Source organism: Heterodontus francisci, chromosome 9 (genome assembly GCF_036365525.1).
Source record: "Heterodontus francisci isolate sHetFra1 chromosome 9, sHetFra1.hap1, whole genome shotgun sequence".
In the NCBI taxonomy this organism is placed as follows: Eukaryota; Metazoa; Chordata; class Chondrichthyes; order Heterodontiformes; family Heterodontidae; genus Heterodontus; species Heterodontus francisci.
Genome location: NC_090379.1, coordinates 57,813,047 through 57,828,461, shown reverse-complemented (window position 1 = coordinate 57,828,461; position 15,415 = coordinate 57,813,047). Strand labels below are relative to the sequence as shown.

Genomic DNA, 15,415 nt, shown 5'->3' with positions numbered 1-15,415 from the left:
ATTGGTTTTTCCTACTAATTTGCTCTGTAACAACAGAGTCCAAGCCTCAGTTGGGCACTTTAACTACCTTGCCAGTTTTTCAAAAGACACTAAAAACGCTTACACGTCTCCCTCATTGAATTTTGGGATCAGTTGGGAGAATTTTAACAATTCTGTACCCAGCCCTGAATTACGCTCCTCTTTATTGGCCATGCATTCACTGGGGTTACTATGTCACCCCTATTTAACTCAAACCGCTTCAGCTCTCTCCGCATTCTTTCTGGAGGGTTCTTTCTCTTTCCTCTTTTTCTTCACGTACCTTCTGGAAGGCTCTTTCTCTTTCTGGTCTCTCTTTCCTCTATTTCAAGTTTCCTTTGTTCCAATTGTATCTTTGCTAGCAATACCCTGTCAGGGTCTATTTCCAACCCTGCTTCTGCTTCTTCAGGTTCAAGGGAAAAATGGTTGGCCACTAGCCTTAGGAGTTCAGACTTCCTAGCCTTGCCACGTACAGTGATCCCACACTGCTCAACCATTTTCCTCTACTCCTCCATAGACAGTGATTTTAACTTATCCCAAGTTACTTCACCCTTGCTTAGGGAGTTACAAGCTTCAGTCATAAACATGTTAGTATTCTAGCACACACAATCACAAGAAAACCTATATGGAAACCTTTTCTCTTCTTGTTTGGGGTTAATTTGACTTCCCACTTCCAATTTCTCTCCTTTGTCTGTGGGTCAAATCCAGGATGCTAGCCTCCAAATTTCTGTTATGATCAGGCGAGAAGGGGTCTAGGGGTTCCTGCTCAGCCTTTGCCTGGTTTAACCGTAACAGGGTTTAATTTTAGAAACACCGTGTTTTAGCTCACCCTTCAGTAACTCCTTGTTCACTGCTCTAATTGTAAGGCAAATAAATCTAAGGAAACCTGTCTGAGTTCAACAAGAAAGGTAGAAGTTTATTAATTTTAAACTCTAATCCAATCAATGACTTCGAATATGCGACGCGACCACGCTAGTATGCATACACGATAAACATACACGCAGATAGAGATAGAAGTTGTCAAAAGAATAAAGGGGAAACGTTTGAGGCAATATCTGTTAGTTACTGCCCTTTGAGTTCAATGTGGACTTTTTGGTTGCCGGTAAGTCCTGCTATTTGTTGGGGCCCAGGTCACGCTTCAACTTGTTTCAACGTCAGAATTTTTTCCTCCCGAAGTGTACGTGCCTTCCATGGGTCCAGTGGCTTGGGAGAAGGCAAGAGAGAGAGCAGCTTCCTTGTTCCAGCTTCAGTTGTGAACTGCCTTCTGAATTCAAACTGTCCTGTGGCTCGTTCCAAAAACCTGGACCAGCCAGTTAGTCATGTGACCAGCTGGTTTAACCAGTTCTGGCTTTGTGGATTGTATCATCTTAGCAGGTCTGGAATGCACTTCCTTACACCTTCAATGTCGGGTCATCAAAAACCATTTGGGTCAATTGGAGCAGGGAATACTTCTTTGTCTCCACAAGCAGCGTCTGAGAATGCAAATGTCCTTCCAGCCCAGTGTCTGGTGATCTTCAAACAAGTCATTTCTTCACTGCAGCAACAGTTTAAAATCAATGTTCATATGACAAAATTAATATGCCTCATTCTTGGCAGGTGGGGGTTTGCATGACACATGGCCTGAGGTAAAATAAATTAGCTAACCACAGAATAGAATGGTTACAACACAGAAGGCAGCCATTCAGCCTGTCAAGCCCGCAGCAGCTAGTCCTGCTCCCCTGCCCTTTCCATGTAGCCCTGCAAATTTTGTTTTTAAATCTTCTGCTGCTTATTGAAATCCCTCATGAAAGCCACAATTGAATCTGCCTCCACCGCCCTTTTAAGCTATGCATTCCAGATCCTAACCACACGCTGCGTAAAAATGTTTTCTCAAGTCGCCTCTGGTACTTTTGCCAATTACTTTAAAATCTGTGTCCTCTGGTTCTCAACCATTCCACCAATGGAAACAATTTCTCTATCCACTCTGTCCAGACCCCTCATGATTTTGAGCACCTCTATCAAATCTCCTCTCAGCCTTCTCTTCTGTAAGAGCAGCCCCAGCTTCTTCAATCTATCCATGTAACTGAAGTCCCTCATTCCTGGAATCATTCTTGTAAATCCTTCCTGCACCCGCTCTAAAGCCTTTACATCGTTCCTAAAATGCAGTGCCCAGAACTGGACACAATACTCCAATTGAGACCAAACCAGCATTTTATAAAAGTTCATCATAACCTCCTTGCCTTTGTACTCTATGGCTTGATTTATAAAGATCAGGATCCCATAAGCCTTTTAAACCACTTTCTCAATCTGCTCTGCCACCTTCAACATTTTGTGCACGTATGCCCCCAGGTCTCTGTTCCTGCACCCCTTTAGAATAGTACCTTTGAGTTTATATTCCCTCTTTTCATTCTCCTTACCGAAATAGATCACTTCACATTTCTCTGCATTAACTTTCATTTGTCACATGTCCACCCATTCTGCCAGTCTATCTATATTCTCCTCACTTCACAATATTCCAAGTTTTGTGTCATCTTCAAATTTTGAAATTGTTCCCTATACACCCAAATCTAAGTCAGTGATCCTAGCACTGACCCCTGGGGAACACCACTGTATATCTTCCTCCAGTCCAAAAAACAAATCATTTACCACGACTGTTTCCTGTCACTCAGCTAACTCCCTGTCCGTGCCACCACTGTCCCTTTTATTCCATGGAACTCAACTTTGCTGACAAGACTATTATGTGGCACTTTATCAAACACCTTTTGGAAGTCCATAGACACATCAACCACATTACGCTCATCAAAAAACTCAGTCAAGTGAGTTAAACCTGATTTGCCTTTAACAAATCTATGCTAGTTTTCCTTAATTAATCCACCCTTGTCCAAGTGACTGTTAATTTTGTCCTGGATTATCGCTCCTGAAAGCTTTTCCCCCACCGAGGTTAAACTAACTGATCTGCTAGGTTTATCCTCATACCCCTTTCTGGACAAGGGTAGAACATTTTCAATTCTCCAGTATTCTGGCACCACCCTCTATCTAGGGAGGATTGGAAGATTATGGCCAGTACCTCTGCAATTTCTGCCTTTACTTCCCTCAGCATCCCATCTAATCTTGGTGAATTATCAACATTAAGTACAGCCAGTCTTTCTAATACCTCCCCTTTATCAATTTTTAGCCCATCCAGAATCTCAATTACCTTCTCCTTCACTATGACTTTACCAAGGAAGAAGATTCTGCCAAAGACAAAGATGCAAAGTACTCATTTAGTATATCAACCATGCCCTCTGCTGCCATACATAGAAGCTCTTTTTGGTCCTTAATCAGCCCAGCCCTTCTCTTACTACCCTTTTACCATTTATATGCCTAAAGACGACTTTTGAATTCCTTTTAATGTTAGCTACCAGTCTCTTTTCATACTCTCTCTGCCTCCCATTTCCTTTTTCAATATCCCTCTGAGCTTGCTAGTCAGCCCAGTTCTCGCTTGTATTATCAACCTAATGTCATATGCTCCCTTTTTCTGCTTCATCTTACTCTCTTACAATACCTACACATATTGGTGTAGTTCTCAATCTGTGACTTCAGTTTAAAAAAAAGATCCTACCCTTCACCATATTAGTATTTTCAGTCTACAGCAGAATATCAAGTTCACGTCAAATCTGCCAATATCCAGCTGATCTGAGAAATTATCACCGGTACACTTTTACTGACAACGCCATGGCTGCTTGCAAACGTTGCATCTTTACACCTGCATGGCGAATATGCAGTCTCCAAAGACTGCAACTTATAACACCTCTAATGTAATCAAACATCCCAGGGCACTTTATAGGAGCATCATACAACCAAGTATGACACCGAGTCACAAAAGGAGATATTGGGCTGAGTTTTACACCCCCCAAAGAGTGGGAAGGTGGTGGGGGCTGGCGTAAAATGGAGCGGGAGGCTCCGGGGTCCCTTCCCGACCTGCTCCTGCAGCCACTTACACAGGGCGGCGGTGGAAAACGGCCCGCCTGCCCAAGGCTAATCAAGGCCCTCAAGTGGCCACGTAACTGCGTTCACCAGCCTCTTTGGGGAATTTACCCATGGCTGGTCAGGCGGCCGAGGACAGAGAGAAGCCGCCTGACAAAAGCGGACCACCCTTGCGTCGCCAGGGCCCTACCAATTACTCCCGACGAGGCGACCAAAACTGTTGGCGATCCATCAGCTGTCTCAATTTCTCTGCCCCCCTCACTGACTCTATCCTGTCGCCCTCTGAACTTGCTGCACTCCGTTCTCTCAGGTCTAACCCCGACATTGTCATCAAACATGCTGACAAGGGTGGTGCTGTTGTTGTCTGGCATACCGACCTCTTCCTTGCAGAGGCTCAACGCCAACTCTCAAACTTCTTCCTACCTCCCCCTGGACCATGGTCCTGCTACCGAACCATCAAGCTAGTGTCCACAGGACTGTCACTGATCTCATCTCTTCCAGAGATCTTCCCTCCACAGCTTCCAACTTCAGTCCCGCAACCCCGGACAGCCCGCTTTTACCTCCTTCCTAAAATCAGTCCAGTCTCTTCCCACCTACATCTGTAACTCTTCTGACACCCTACGTCATTTTGACAATTTCCAGTTTCCTGGCCCCAACCGCCTCCTCTTCACTATGGATGTCCAATCTCTCTACACCTCCATCTCCCACCAGGATGGTTTGATGGCTCTCCATTTCTTCCTTGAACAGAGGCCCAACCAGTCCCCATCCACCACCACCCTCCTCCACTTGGCTGAACTTGTTCTCACACTGAACAACCTCTCCTTCAACTCCGCTCACTTCCTTCAAGTAAAAGGGATTGCTATGGGTATCTGCATGGGTCCTAATTATGCCTGTCCTTTTGTGGGATATGTTGAACATTCCTTGTTCCAGTCCTACTCAGGCCCCCTCCCTCAACTCTTTGTCCAGTACATTGATGACTGTATCGGTGCCGTTTCCTGCTCCCACCCTGAGAGCTGGAAAACTTGATGAACTTTGCTTCCAATTTCCACCCTTCCCTCACCTTTACATGGTCCATCTCTGACACGTCCCTTTCTCGACTTTTCTATCTCCATCTCTGGGGATAGGCTGTCTACGAATATTCATTATAAGCGCTCCGACTCCCACAGTTACCTTGACTACACTCTTCACACCCTGCCTGCTGTAAGGACTCCATTCCATTCACAGTTTCTCCGTCTCAGACGCACCTGCTCTGATGATGTGACCTTCCATGACAGTGCTTCTGATATGTCTTCCTTTTTCCTCAACCGAGGATTCCCCCACTGTGGCTGACAGGGCCCTCAACCGTATCTGGCCCATTTCCCACACCTCTACCCTCACCCCTTCCCCTCCCTCCCAGAACCACAACAGGGTCCCCCTTGTCCTCACTTTCCACCCCACCAGACTCCACATCCAAAGGATCATCCTCCGCCATTTCCACCACATCCAGTATGATGCCATTACCAAACGCATCGTCCCCTCCCCGGTCAGCATTCCGAAGGGATCGTTCCCTCCGTGACACCCTTGTCCACTCCTCCATTACCCCCCAACACCTCGTCCCTTTCTCATGGCACCCTCCCGTGCAATCGCAGGAGATGTAATACCTGCCCTTTTACCTCCTCTCTCCTCGCTATCCAAGGCCCCAAACACTCCTTTCAGGTGAAGCAGCGATTTATTTGTACTTCTTTCAATTTAGTATACTATATTCGCTGCTCACAATGTGGTCTCCTCGAGGCTGGGGAGACCAAACAGATTGGGTGACCGCTTTGCGGAACACCTCCGCTTAGTCCGAAAGCATGACCCTGAGCTTCCGGTTGCTTGCCATTTCAACACACCCCCCTGCTTCATGCCCACATATCTGTCCTGGGCTTGCTGCAGTGTTCCAGTGAACATCAACGCAAACTCGAGGAACAGCATCTCATTTACCGATTGGACACACTATAGCCTGCTGGACTCAACATTGAGTTCAATAATTTCAGAGCATGACAGGCCACCCTTTTTATTTTCAGCTATTTTTTCTTTTTATTTTATTTTAGTTTGTTTCATCATTCAATGTTTCTTACCATGTGCCTGCCCACTGTTTTTTTTCCATGTTTGTGCTTTGGGCCAGGGCTGCTCATTTTTCTGTCCATTAACACCCTCTCTGCACTAACGCTTTGTCTCTCAACGCACCATTAACATACCGTTTGCCTTTGCTCCATGACCTTCTGGTCAGTTACTCTCTGTGACCCTGTCCTATCAACACCTTGACTTTGGTTATCACTTGCCCCACCCCTGCTTTATTTGCTTAAAACCGATTACATTTCTAACCGTTGCCAGTTCTGATGAAGGCTCACTGACCTGAAATGTTAACTCTGCTTCTCTTTCCACAGATGCTGTCAGACCTGCTGAGTATTTCCAACATTTCCTGTTGTTATTTCGACCATAACTTACCTTGGTTCTGGGCTCCTCGACATCCTTTCTTCATGCTGAGCTGTAGTCCCAGCAGTAGCCATGGCTCCCAGTGGCGCTGCTTGGATAGTTAGCTGCCAGCCCGCTGATTGGCTGGCAGCTCTATTGGGCAGGTCTTCCTACCTCAAGCGGGTGGAAATCCCGCCTCAGAGCAATTAAAGCCCAAGGACCTGGAAAATATAGGTTGGATCCCCAGGCGAGACAGAAGCAGGTCCGCTACCGACTTTTTAGTCGGTGGCCGGCTCCCGACCGCCTAGGGTAAAATCCCAGCCATTAGCTCAGATGACCAAAAGCTTGGTCAAAGAGGTAGGTTTTAATGAGTGTCTTAAAGGAGGAAAGTGAGATAGAGGCGCAGAGAGGTGAAGGGAGCGTATTCAAGTTTAGGGCCGAGGCAACCGAAGGCACGGCCACCAATGGTGGAGCGATTAAAATCAGGGATGCACAAGAGGCCAGAATAACAGGAGTACAGATATCTTGGAGGGTTGACGAGATTACAGAGGTAGGGAGGGGCGAGGCCATTGAGGGATTTGAAAATAAGGAAGAGAATTTTAAAATCAAGACGTGGCCAATGTAGGTCAGCAAGCACAGGGGTGATAGAGGAACGGGACTTGGTGCGAGTTAAGACACGGGCAGCAGAGTTTTGGATGATCCCAATTTTCCAGAGTAGAACGTGGCAGACCATCAGGAGTGTGTAGGAATAGTCAAGTCTAGAAGTAACAAAGGCATGAATGAGGGTTTCAGCAGCAGATGAGCTGAGACAGGGGCAATGTTAGAGGTGGAAATAGGTGGTCTTAGTGATGGCACGAATGAGGTTGGAAGCTCATCTTGGGGTCAAATGTGACACTACGGTTGTGAACAGACCAGCTTAATCACAGATCATTGCCACAGAGAGGGATATAGTCAGCAGCTAAGGAATGGAGTTTGGAGTGGGGAATGAAAACAATGGCTTCAGTCTTCCCAATATTTAATTGGAGGAAATTTCTGCTCATCCAGTACTGGATGGTCAGATAAGCAGTCTGATAATTTAGCAACATTGGAGGAGTCGAGAAGGTAGCGGTAAGGTAGAGCTAAAGGTCATCAGCATCCACGTGAAAACTAATGCCTTGCTTTCAGATGATATCGCTGAAGGGTAACATGTTGATGAGAAATTGCAGGGAGCCTAGCATAGATCATTGGGGGATACCAGAGGCAACGGTGTGGGAGCAGGAAAAGAAGTCATTGCAAGTGATACTCTGGCCATGTTAAGATACATGGGAATGGAAGCAGGCAAGAGCAGTCCCACCCACTGGACGATAGTGGAGAGGCATTGGAGGAGGATGGTGTGGTCAACCGTGTCAAAGGCTTCAGACAGGTTGAGAAGGATGAGGAGGGAAAGTTTATCTTTGTTACGGTCACGCAGGATGCCATTTGTGATTTTGATAAGAACTGTTTTGGTACTGTGGCAGGGGCAGAAACCTGATTTGAAGGATTCAAACATGGTGTTCCAGGAAAGATGGAAACGGATTTGGAAGGCAACAACACATTCAAGGACTTTGGAGAGGAAAGGCAGGTTGGAGATGGGACGGTAGTTTGCAAGGGCAGTGGGGTCAAGGGTTGGTTTTTGAGAGGGGTAATGGCATATTTAAAAGGAGAGAGGACAACAACTGGAGAGAGAGAGAACCGTTTACAATATCAGCTAACATGGGGACCAGGAGGGGAGGTTGTGTGGTCAGCAATTTAGTGGGAACAGGATTGAGGGAGCAGGAGGTAGGGCTCATGGACAAGATGACTGCAGAGAGGACATGAGGGGAAATAGAGAAAGAGAGAGAGAAAAACTAGAGAAAGATGTGAGCTCCTAGGAGTAGTATTATAGGACGTATGGCCAGGTGGGTTAGTGGAAGAGTGGGACGCGGCAGAGGCAGCTGATCGGATGGTCTTGACCTTGACAAAGAAGTTCATGAGCTCCTCGCACATTGTTAAGGTGCAGAGGAGAGGAGAGGGCAGGATTAAGACAACGGTTTGCAGTAGGGGAAAGCAGCCAGGGGTTATCTTTGCTTTCCAGGAGGCCCCTGGAATAGGTGTGCCGTTTTAGTGGACAGCAGCAGGACCCGATTGTGTTTTAAATGGTCCAGCCAGATCTGGCAGTGGATGGCAAAACCAGTTGTCTGCTTGCAAGTCGGTGTTCCTTGGACTTGGGGAGCATAGATGAGGGCCGTACCTCAAGGGCAATAAAATGCTGGTCTTGCCAGCGATGGCCACATACCATGAATGGAAAAAAAAAGGGCAAGACATGCCAATCCAGATTGACTTGCTCAACCTAATACCAAACTATCTCAAATCTATAAGGCCATTTTGAACAGTCACCAAAGCCTTTCAGTCTTGATAATCAATGGTGTAATGCTTGAAGAACTGGGGAATAGCAAATGGATTCCTTACAGAGGAACCCACAGTATAACCTGAAGGACAAAACCTTCCTTGCCAACAGTGGACAAGAATTAGCATCTACCATGTTGGTTTTGAGAAGTTGTCACCTTTCCAATAGAAGGAAGACTGAAGTATCCCTATCATGTGATTAACTAAGCTCCTAATCAGATCCTGGAGCACATGAAACACTGCCCTCAGGAAATTTCCAGGCAGCCTACAAGATATCCACATTGTTATTTTGACCAAAGCATCCAGTGTATCAAATTAACCAGCTAAACAAATGAACCCAAATGATCATGGGACCAGGAACCTTTGCCCAGGACCTGTTATAATCTTGCCAGGGCCAGCAGGGCGAAGGGAGGGAAAGTAAGAATGAAAGTGTAATTTGTGTTTGCATTTTCCTACTTTCGGGAGAGGGAACACGCAATCATTTTCTAAGAAATAAGCTATAAAACAGGCTTAGAATGGGGCTAAACTAGGATCACATTACAAGGATCCCTCAAGATAAAATTTTGAATACATACACAAAGCAAGTCAATAAGACCCTGTGGTACGATACACTTTTCCTATTTCAATTCCTACAAACTGGTCACCGATGTCTATTAATATGGTTTATAGAAATGATCACTCTTGCATTGCTCTGACAAATTTCAAAGTTTGTTTACAGAACAGTATTTATGCAATTCTGAAGAGACATATAGTGGAAACTGATAAAATTCAAACAATGAAAAGATTGTAGAAAACTAAATGAGTGAGCAAAGTAAGGAACTATTCTTATATACAATTTAGAACTCAATAATATACAATTTGTAATTTGTAAATTGCAACAGTCCACAAACTAAGTTTAAGTAAAATTTGCCCCCATTAGATTGAAGAGCTTTTGACCACATACTTGCATAGCGATTGCAAGGATTATAGTGGGGAAGTAAGATTTGAATCAAGATGCTTAGCAAAAAGATGATCTCAAACTAAATTCGATGCACGGAAGAGGAACAAACATTTGTATCTGCACATTTCTTACCTTTTCCAATGATCTGAGCACATTCTGTCTCTCCTTCAGCTTTTGTATACTGAGGACAATTTTGTGTCTTGCACCTTTGGTAACATTCTGCAGTAAGAACAACAAACACCAGGCTTCAAACACTCGTACACAATGGTAATATTAAATTATGTTGTCCATGTCTAATTAAAATATTGTATTTGTTTTTAAACTTAAATGCCGGCATTAAAATTGCTTCATGAGGCACGAGTAATGGACAAAGTTAAAATGTTGCGCTCAATGGTTGCAGATAAAAGTCAAGCCGTAAAAGTTGCATCAGTCAATGCTATTCTTTTGGAGCCAAATCAGGAGAAATAAATCTTTTGACAGGATGGTGGTCTGTAGTTAAATGATCACCATCAATATTTTGGGAGGGCGCTAAGAAGGGAGAAAGCAGGAGAGAGATCTTAAGAAAAAATAAAAATGATCTAAAATAACTTTATTGCAAGAGGGCATTGATAAACTGTACCCAGAAAATGATTGAAAACCTGGCGAATGTGACTTATTTGTTTTGATGCCTATGGTTGCCTCGACTGAATTTGAGAACATACAGAATAGATCTGAAAAGGTTATCCAGGTAAGTCTTCAACTAGCTTATTAAAAAGACTCCTTGACCCTTCCTATGGTTATTCACATATGCACCAGTCATAACTGTTATGAAGATGTACACATCTCATTTTCAAATTCAAAAGCAATGATCTACTGTAAGATTATGTTCATTTTCAAAACTTGATGGCCCAGATTTTCCCGTCAAGGTAATAATGGGGTTAATGTCACTCACTATTATTTATGCGCAAATGGTACAGCAACTTCAGGTGAGGGGCAGCTATGTAGTTAAACTCAAATATCCAGAAGATGTTGTCAGAGTTCCATCGCGCCGCTGTTAGTTTTGCAAAAATGACACTCGCCAACTGCCTCACCACCGAAATGTATTGAATGGCGTGAAGTTGCTGTATTTGCACGGTATATACGAACTAAACTTTCCATAGAAAGTTCAGTCTGGTCTATTCCAGTCTAAGCATGATAAGTGGTAATGACTGCCAATCAACAAGTCTTGCACTAAAAATTAACTATGACAAGTGTGGAGGATCATTCCTTCAGGCTTTTTTTGGCACTTCTAAAAAGGATCAAATTTTAAATTTTTAACATTTCTGTCGTTAAAAAAAAAAAGAGGAAAGTCCCTTAATTAAGCAAGCCTGCAACATTATTAGACCACATGATTCCAATATAATCTTAGCTATAACAGACAAAATAAAAATAGAGGAATACAATAACCACTGCACAGAAATGTAGGTAGGAGGCACAACAATCACTGTATAGAGCCCCTCCCTGATACACCAGGTTGGATTTTACCAAGCCCACCACATTAGGCTCCGTGGCGGGGGGCGCGGAAGATTGTTCTGGCACAGGTCCACTACGGAGGCAGACGCTGGGAGGGCCCTGCCCAATCCTCCCGGCGATGACGAGGCTCTGTGGGGACCCCCCTGCCACTGGGTGGAAGGATCTGGATTTAAATATTTAAATTACTGATATGCAAAATTTTAAATCAAGGGTTAGCAAATTTGCGGATGACACGAAGGTCGGTGGAGTTGTGGATAGTGCCGAAGGATGTTGTAGGGTACAGAGGGACATAGATAGGCTGCAGAGCTGGGCTGAGAGATGGCAAATGGAGTTTAATGCGGAAAAGTGTGAGGTGATTCACTTTGGAAGGAGTAACAGGAATGCAGAGTACTGGGCTAATGGGAAGATTCTTGGTAGTGTAGATGAACAGAGAGATCTTGGTGTCCAGGTACATAAATCCCTGAAGGTTGCTACCCAGGTTAATAGGGCTGTTAAGAAGGCATATGGTGTGTTAGCTTTTATTAGTAGGGGGATCGAGTTTCGGAGCCACGAGGTCATGCTGCAGCTGTACAAAACTCTGGTGAGACCGCACCTGGAGTATTGCGTGCAGTTCTGGTCACCCCATTATAGGAAGGATGTGGAAGCTTTGGAAAGGGTGCAGAGGAGATTTACTAGGATGTTGCCTGGTATGGAGGGAAGGTCTTACGAGCAAAGGCTGAGGGACTTGAGATTGTTTTCGTTGGAGAGGAGGAGGAGGAGGAGAGGTGACTTAATAGAGACATATAAGATAATCAGAGGGTTAGATAGGGTGGATAGTGAGAGTCTTTTTCCTCGGATGGTGATGGCAAACACAAGGGGACATAGCTTTAAGTTGAGGGGTGATAGATATAGGACAGATGTCAGAGGTAGTTTCTTTACTCAGAGAGTAGTAGGGGCGTGGAATGCCCTGCCTGCAACAGTAGTAGACTCGCCAACTTTAAGGGCATTTAAGTGGTCATTGGATAGACATATGGATGAAAATGGAATAGTGTAGGTCAGATGGTTTCACAGGTCGGCGCAACATCGAGGACTGAAGGGCCTGTACTGCGCTGTAATGTTCTAATTCTTACCTTAAATCTTCCAGGGCTGCCGCTATCTTCGGTATAGCGGCCTGCACTCCCATGCCTTCAAGTCCCCATCTGGGGAAAGCCAGCGTGACACTGGCGGGGAGGAGTTAAGGTTTTTAGTGCGGGGTGGGGGGTGGCGCGGCGGAAAATGGGTCAAATAAGCGTAATAGGTGTAGGGCATGGTGGGAAGGGGTAAACCTTAAACTTTGTGCAGTCTGGGGGGGGGGGGGGGGGGGGCGGGGGTGCAGGTCAGATTCAACATGTTTTTTTTGTGGGGGTGGGGTGGGAAGAGAGAGAGAAATTGTTAATGTAATTATTAGGGGGTGGGAAAGGGGCATTAGAAATTTATTGTATAAATTTTGAGAGGGGATACTGCTTTAAAAATTCAAAACAACCAGCAGGACTGGCTGCCCTTTAAAAGAAAAAGGCGCCAGTGCCTGCACACAGGCATCTGATGCCATTGTTGGGAATGGACAGCCCACCCCCTCCAGGTGATTTGGGGGGGGGGGGGGGGGGGGCTGCCCCAGTTATTTAAATGAGCCACTGCGCGGGAGATCGCGGCAGCTCTTTGGCGTCAATTTAGATAGCCCCAAATTTCAGAAATAAAGGAATGAGTAAGAAAAAAGACAGTATTAGCCACTCTCCCTCAAATACATTCTCTCTCAATTTCAGTCATCAAATGCAATACATAGCCAATGTCCTATATAATTATGATAAATGAGTGTTAGTGATGTGAACTAGACTGTACCCTCAACTTTGATGTAAATTTACATAACTTATTTCTGTAGTTAAAAATACAAGGAAAGTCCTTTAAGTATGCCTGCAACATTTCTATTAGACTACAAGATTACTATATAATATTGCTTACAACAGACTTCAAACTAGATTGATCACCCCTCAAAGTAGTACCCGTCCCATCTCTTTCTCTTCTAGCCCTACAACCCACCAAGGTCTCTACCATCCTCCAACTCTAGCCTCTTGTGCATTCCCAACTTCTTTCCCTCCAACACTGGCGGCTGTTTCTTCAGCTGCCTAGGGCTTAAGCTCTGGAATTTTTTCCCTATACCTCTTGGCCGCTCTTTCCTCCTTTAAATGATTCTTTAAAACCTACCTGTTTGACCAAGCTTTTAGTCACCACTCCTAAAATCTCCAAATGGCTTAGTGTCACATTTTGTCTGATAATGCTCCTGTGAAGTGCCTTAGGATGTTTTATTACATTAAAGGTGCTATAAAAATGCAAGTTGTTATTGTAGGGCAGAAGATCCATCTCTGGGGTGCATGACTACACAATGATGAGGTACTATCTGCATAAAAAAGGGATAAAGATGTTGGAATACTAACTTTTGGGCTGATTTCCTCTATCTTCAAATGCAGTTCAAGTGCACACAAATGAATTGAGTCCCCTATAAATAACAATGTCTCCTATCAACACGAAAATAAAAAGCCTTGTTCTGGTTTTGTATTTTAGTACTTTTGAAGGAAACAGCAGAGAAGACTGTTGGCAAGACAGATCTATGTGCAAAAATAAAAGGTTTAAGCACTGCAAGGTGCACAATTTAAGCACAGGAAGGAGCATGGACTAATTATCAAACAAGGATGTCTCAATCATTAAAAGTGATGGTTGTTGTTTTGAACAATACTAAACATAGATAAGCTAACATTGGTATTACTTATACAAGCTCCATATGGAATGAATTACACTGGGGTACTACAATGGCAGAAATAGGAGATTCTAAAAAAGCTGTCACCTTAGATCACATATCTGCTTCGGACAGGTGAGTGAGGGATAGGGATGGTCCCCCTTTTTCACTTCTCGACTGACCGAAGACTGCATGCTTTTTTTTTTTAAAAAGTGCTTTAATTATTAACAGACAAATGACAGGTTTTCTCATAAGTTTAAAATGTAAACGATTATACAACACCCAAAATATACACAACAACCACTCTCTCGCTCATACAGATAGACACACGTTCAAGAAAAGGTAGCGATTATAAAGATAACATGCGTTAGGTCTGATACTTTTAAAGAGTTCTCTGTTAAACTTGCTTTTCCCTGGGATGAAGACTTGAAAAGGTGTAGGCCTGTAATCTTTTCCCTTGTTCACTGAAGACTTGAGGGGCTCAGGAAGGCAGATGCACTGTTGCAGACTGCTCGTTTCTTCCAGTCTAAAGGTCAATGGTGGAGTCCTGGTATGATTTCACAGGTAGGGAGTTCAAGGCCAAACTCCAGTCACTGACTAATAATCCCCAGAAGGACAGCGATGGGGTGGTAGTGAAAGGGAGAATAGAAGTGAGCACACAGGGGGCTCTCTAAAAGTCAGGAATGAAGTTGCAGAGGATAGGATTGAAGGGTTTGTGCGCAAGTTCATAATCGTTCACCATTGCAGCAGCATCCGTCACCTTTTGGACCCTTTGTTCTTTAATATGGGACTTGACATTAATTGGGACGCTATTTTTGAATTCCTCTAATAGGATCACTTCCAGTAGATTCCCATACAAGGGTTCTAGCTTCAAAGATCTCATCCAGCAATCAGAAGCTATGTGTTTAACTTGCTCAAATTCAATAAAGGTTTCGGCAGGCCTTTTTCAAGTATTCCTGAATTTTTGTCTGTATGATTCAGGGACCAACTCATAGGCAATTAAAACAGCAGTTTTGGCTTGCACATAATATAAAGAACTTTCATCTGGTAGCATGGAGCTTCAAGGGCTCTTCCCACTAATTCACCCTGTAAAAGTCAGGGCAAAGACTTTTTTGGCCAATTTAACCTGTGAGCAATTTTCTCAAAAGAGAAAGTATGATTTGACCTCATTCTCATTAAATTTTGGCACGAATAGGGAGCGTCTCAGGACAGAAAAGCTTTGCTTCGAATCACACCAGTATTTGAATTGCCGGTTACCCTCACTATTCAGTTTTTCTCTGTCCAACTCAAACTGTCTTGCCTCTCTCTCCCTTGTTGCTCTTTTTCCCTTTAAAACTTGAATTCCAATGTTTGTATGGCAAGTTCTTTTTCCATTTGAATTCAAGCTAGTGCAATTTTGTCAGTCTCAGCTTGTTTCTTCTGTTTGAGTCAACGTAAAA

At 44.2% G+C, this 15,415-nt stretch overlaps 1 protein-coding gene across 6 annotated transcripts in view; it reads right to left on the bottom strand.

Moving 5' to 3' along the window:
* Positions 1-15,415, bottom strand: part of samd4a (sterile alpha motif domain containing 4A) — a 213,899-nt gene that overhangs the window by 34,689 nt on the left and 163,795 nt on the right. For all 6 annotated transcript variants that reach the window (XR_010975696.1, XM_068039169.1, XM_068039173.1 and 3 more), the window contains one exon: positions 9,872-9,958. Coding sequence is in view for 5 of the 6 variants with exons in the window: in XM_068039169.1 (XP_067895270.1) it covers positions 9,872-9,958 (87 nt within the window). In the remaining variant the exon portion in view is untranslated. The remainder of the gene's footprint in view (positions 1-9,871; positions 9,959-15,415) is intronic.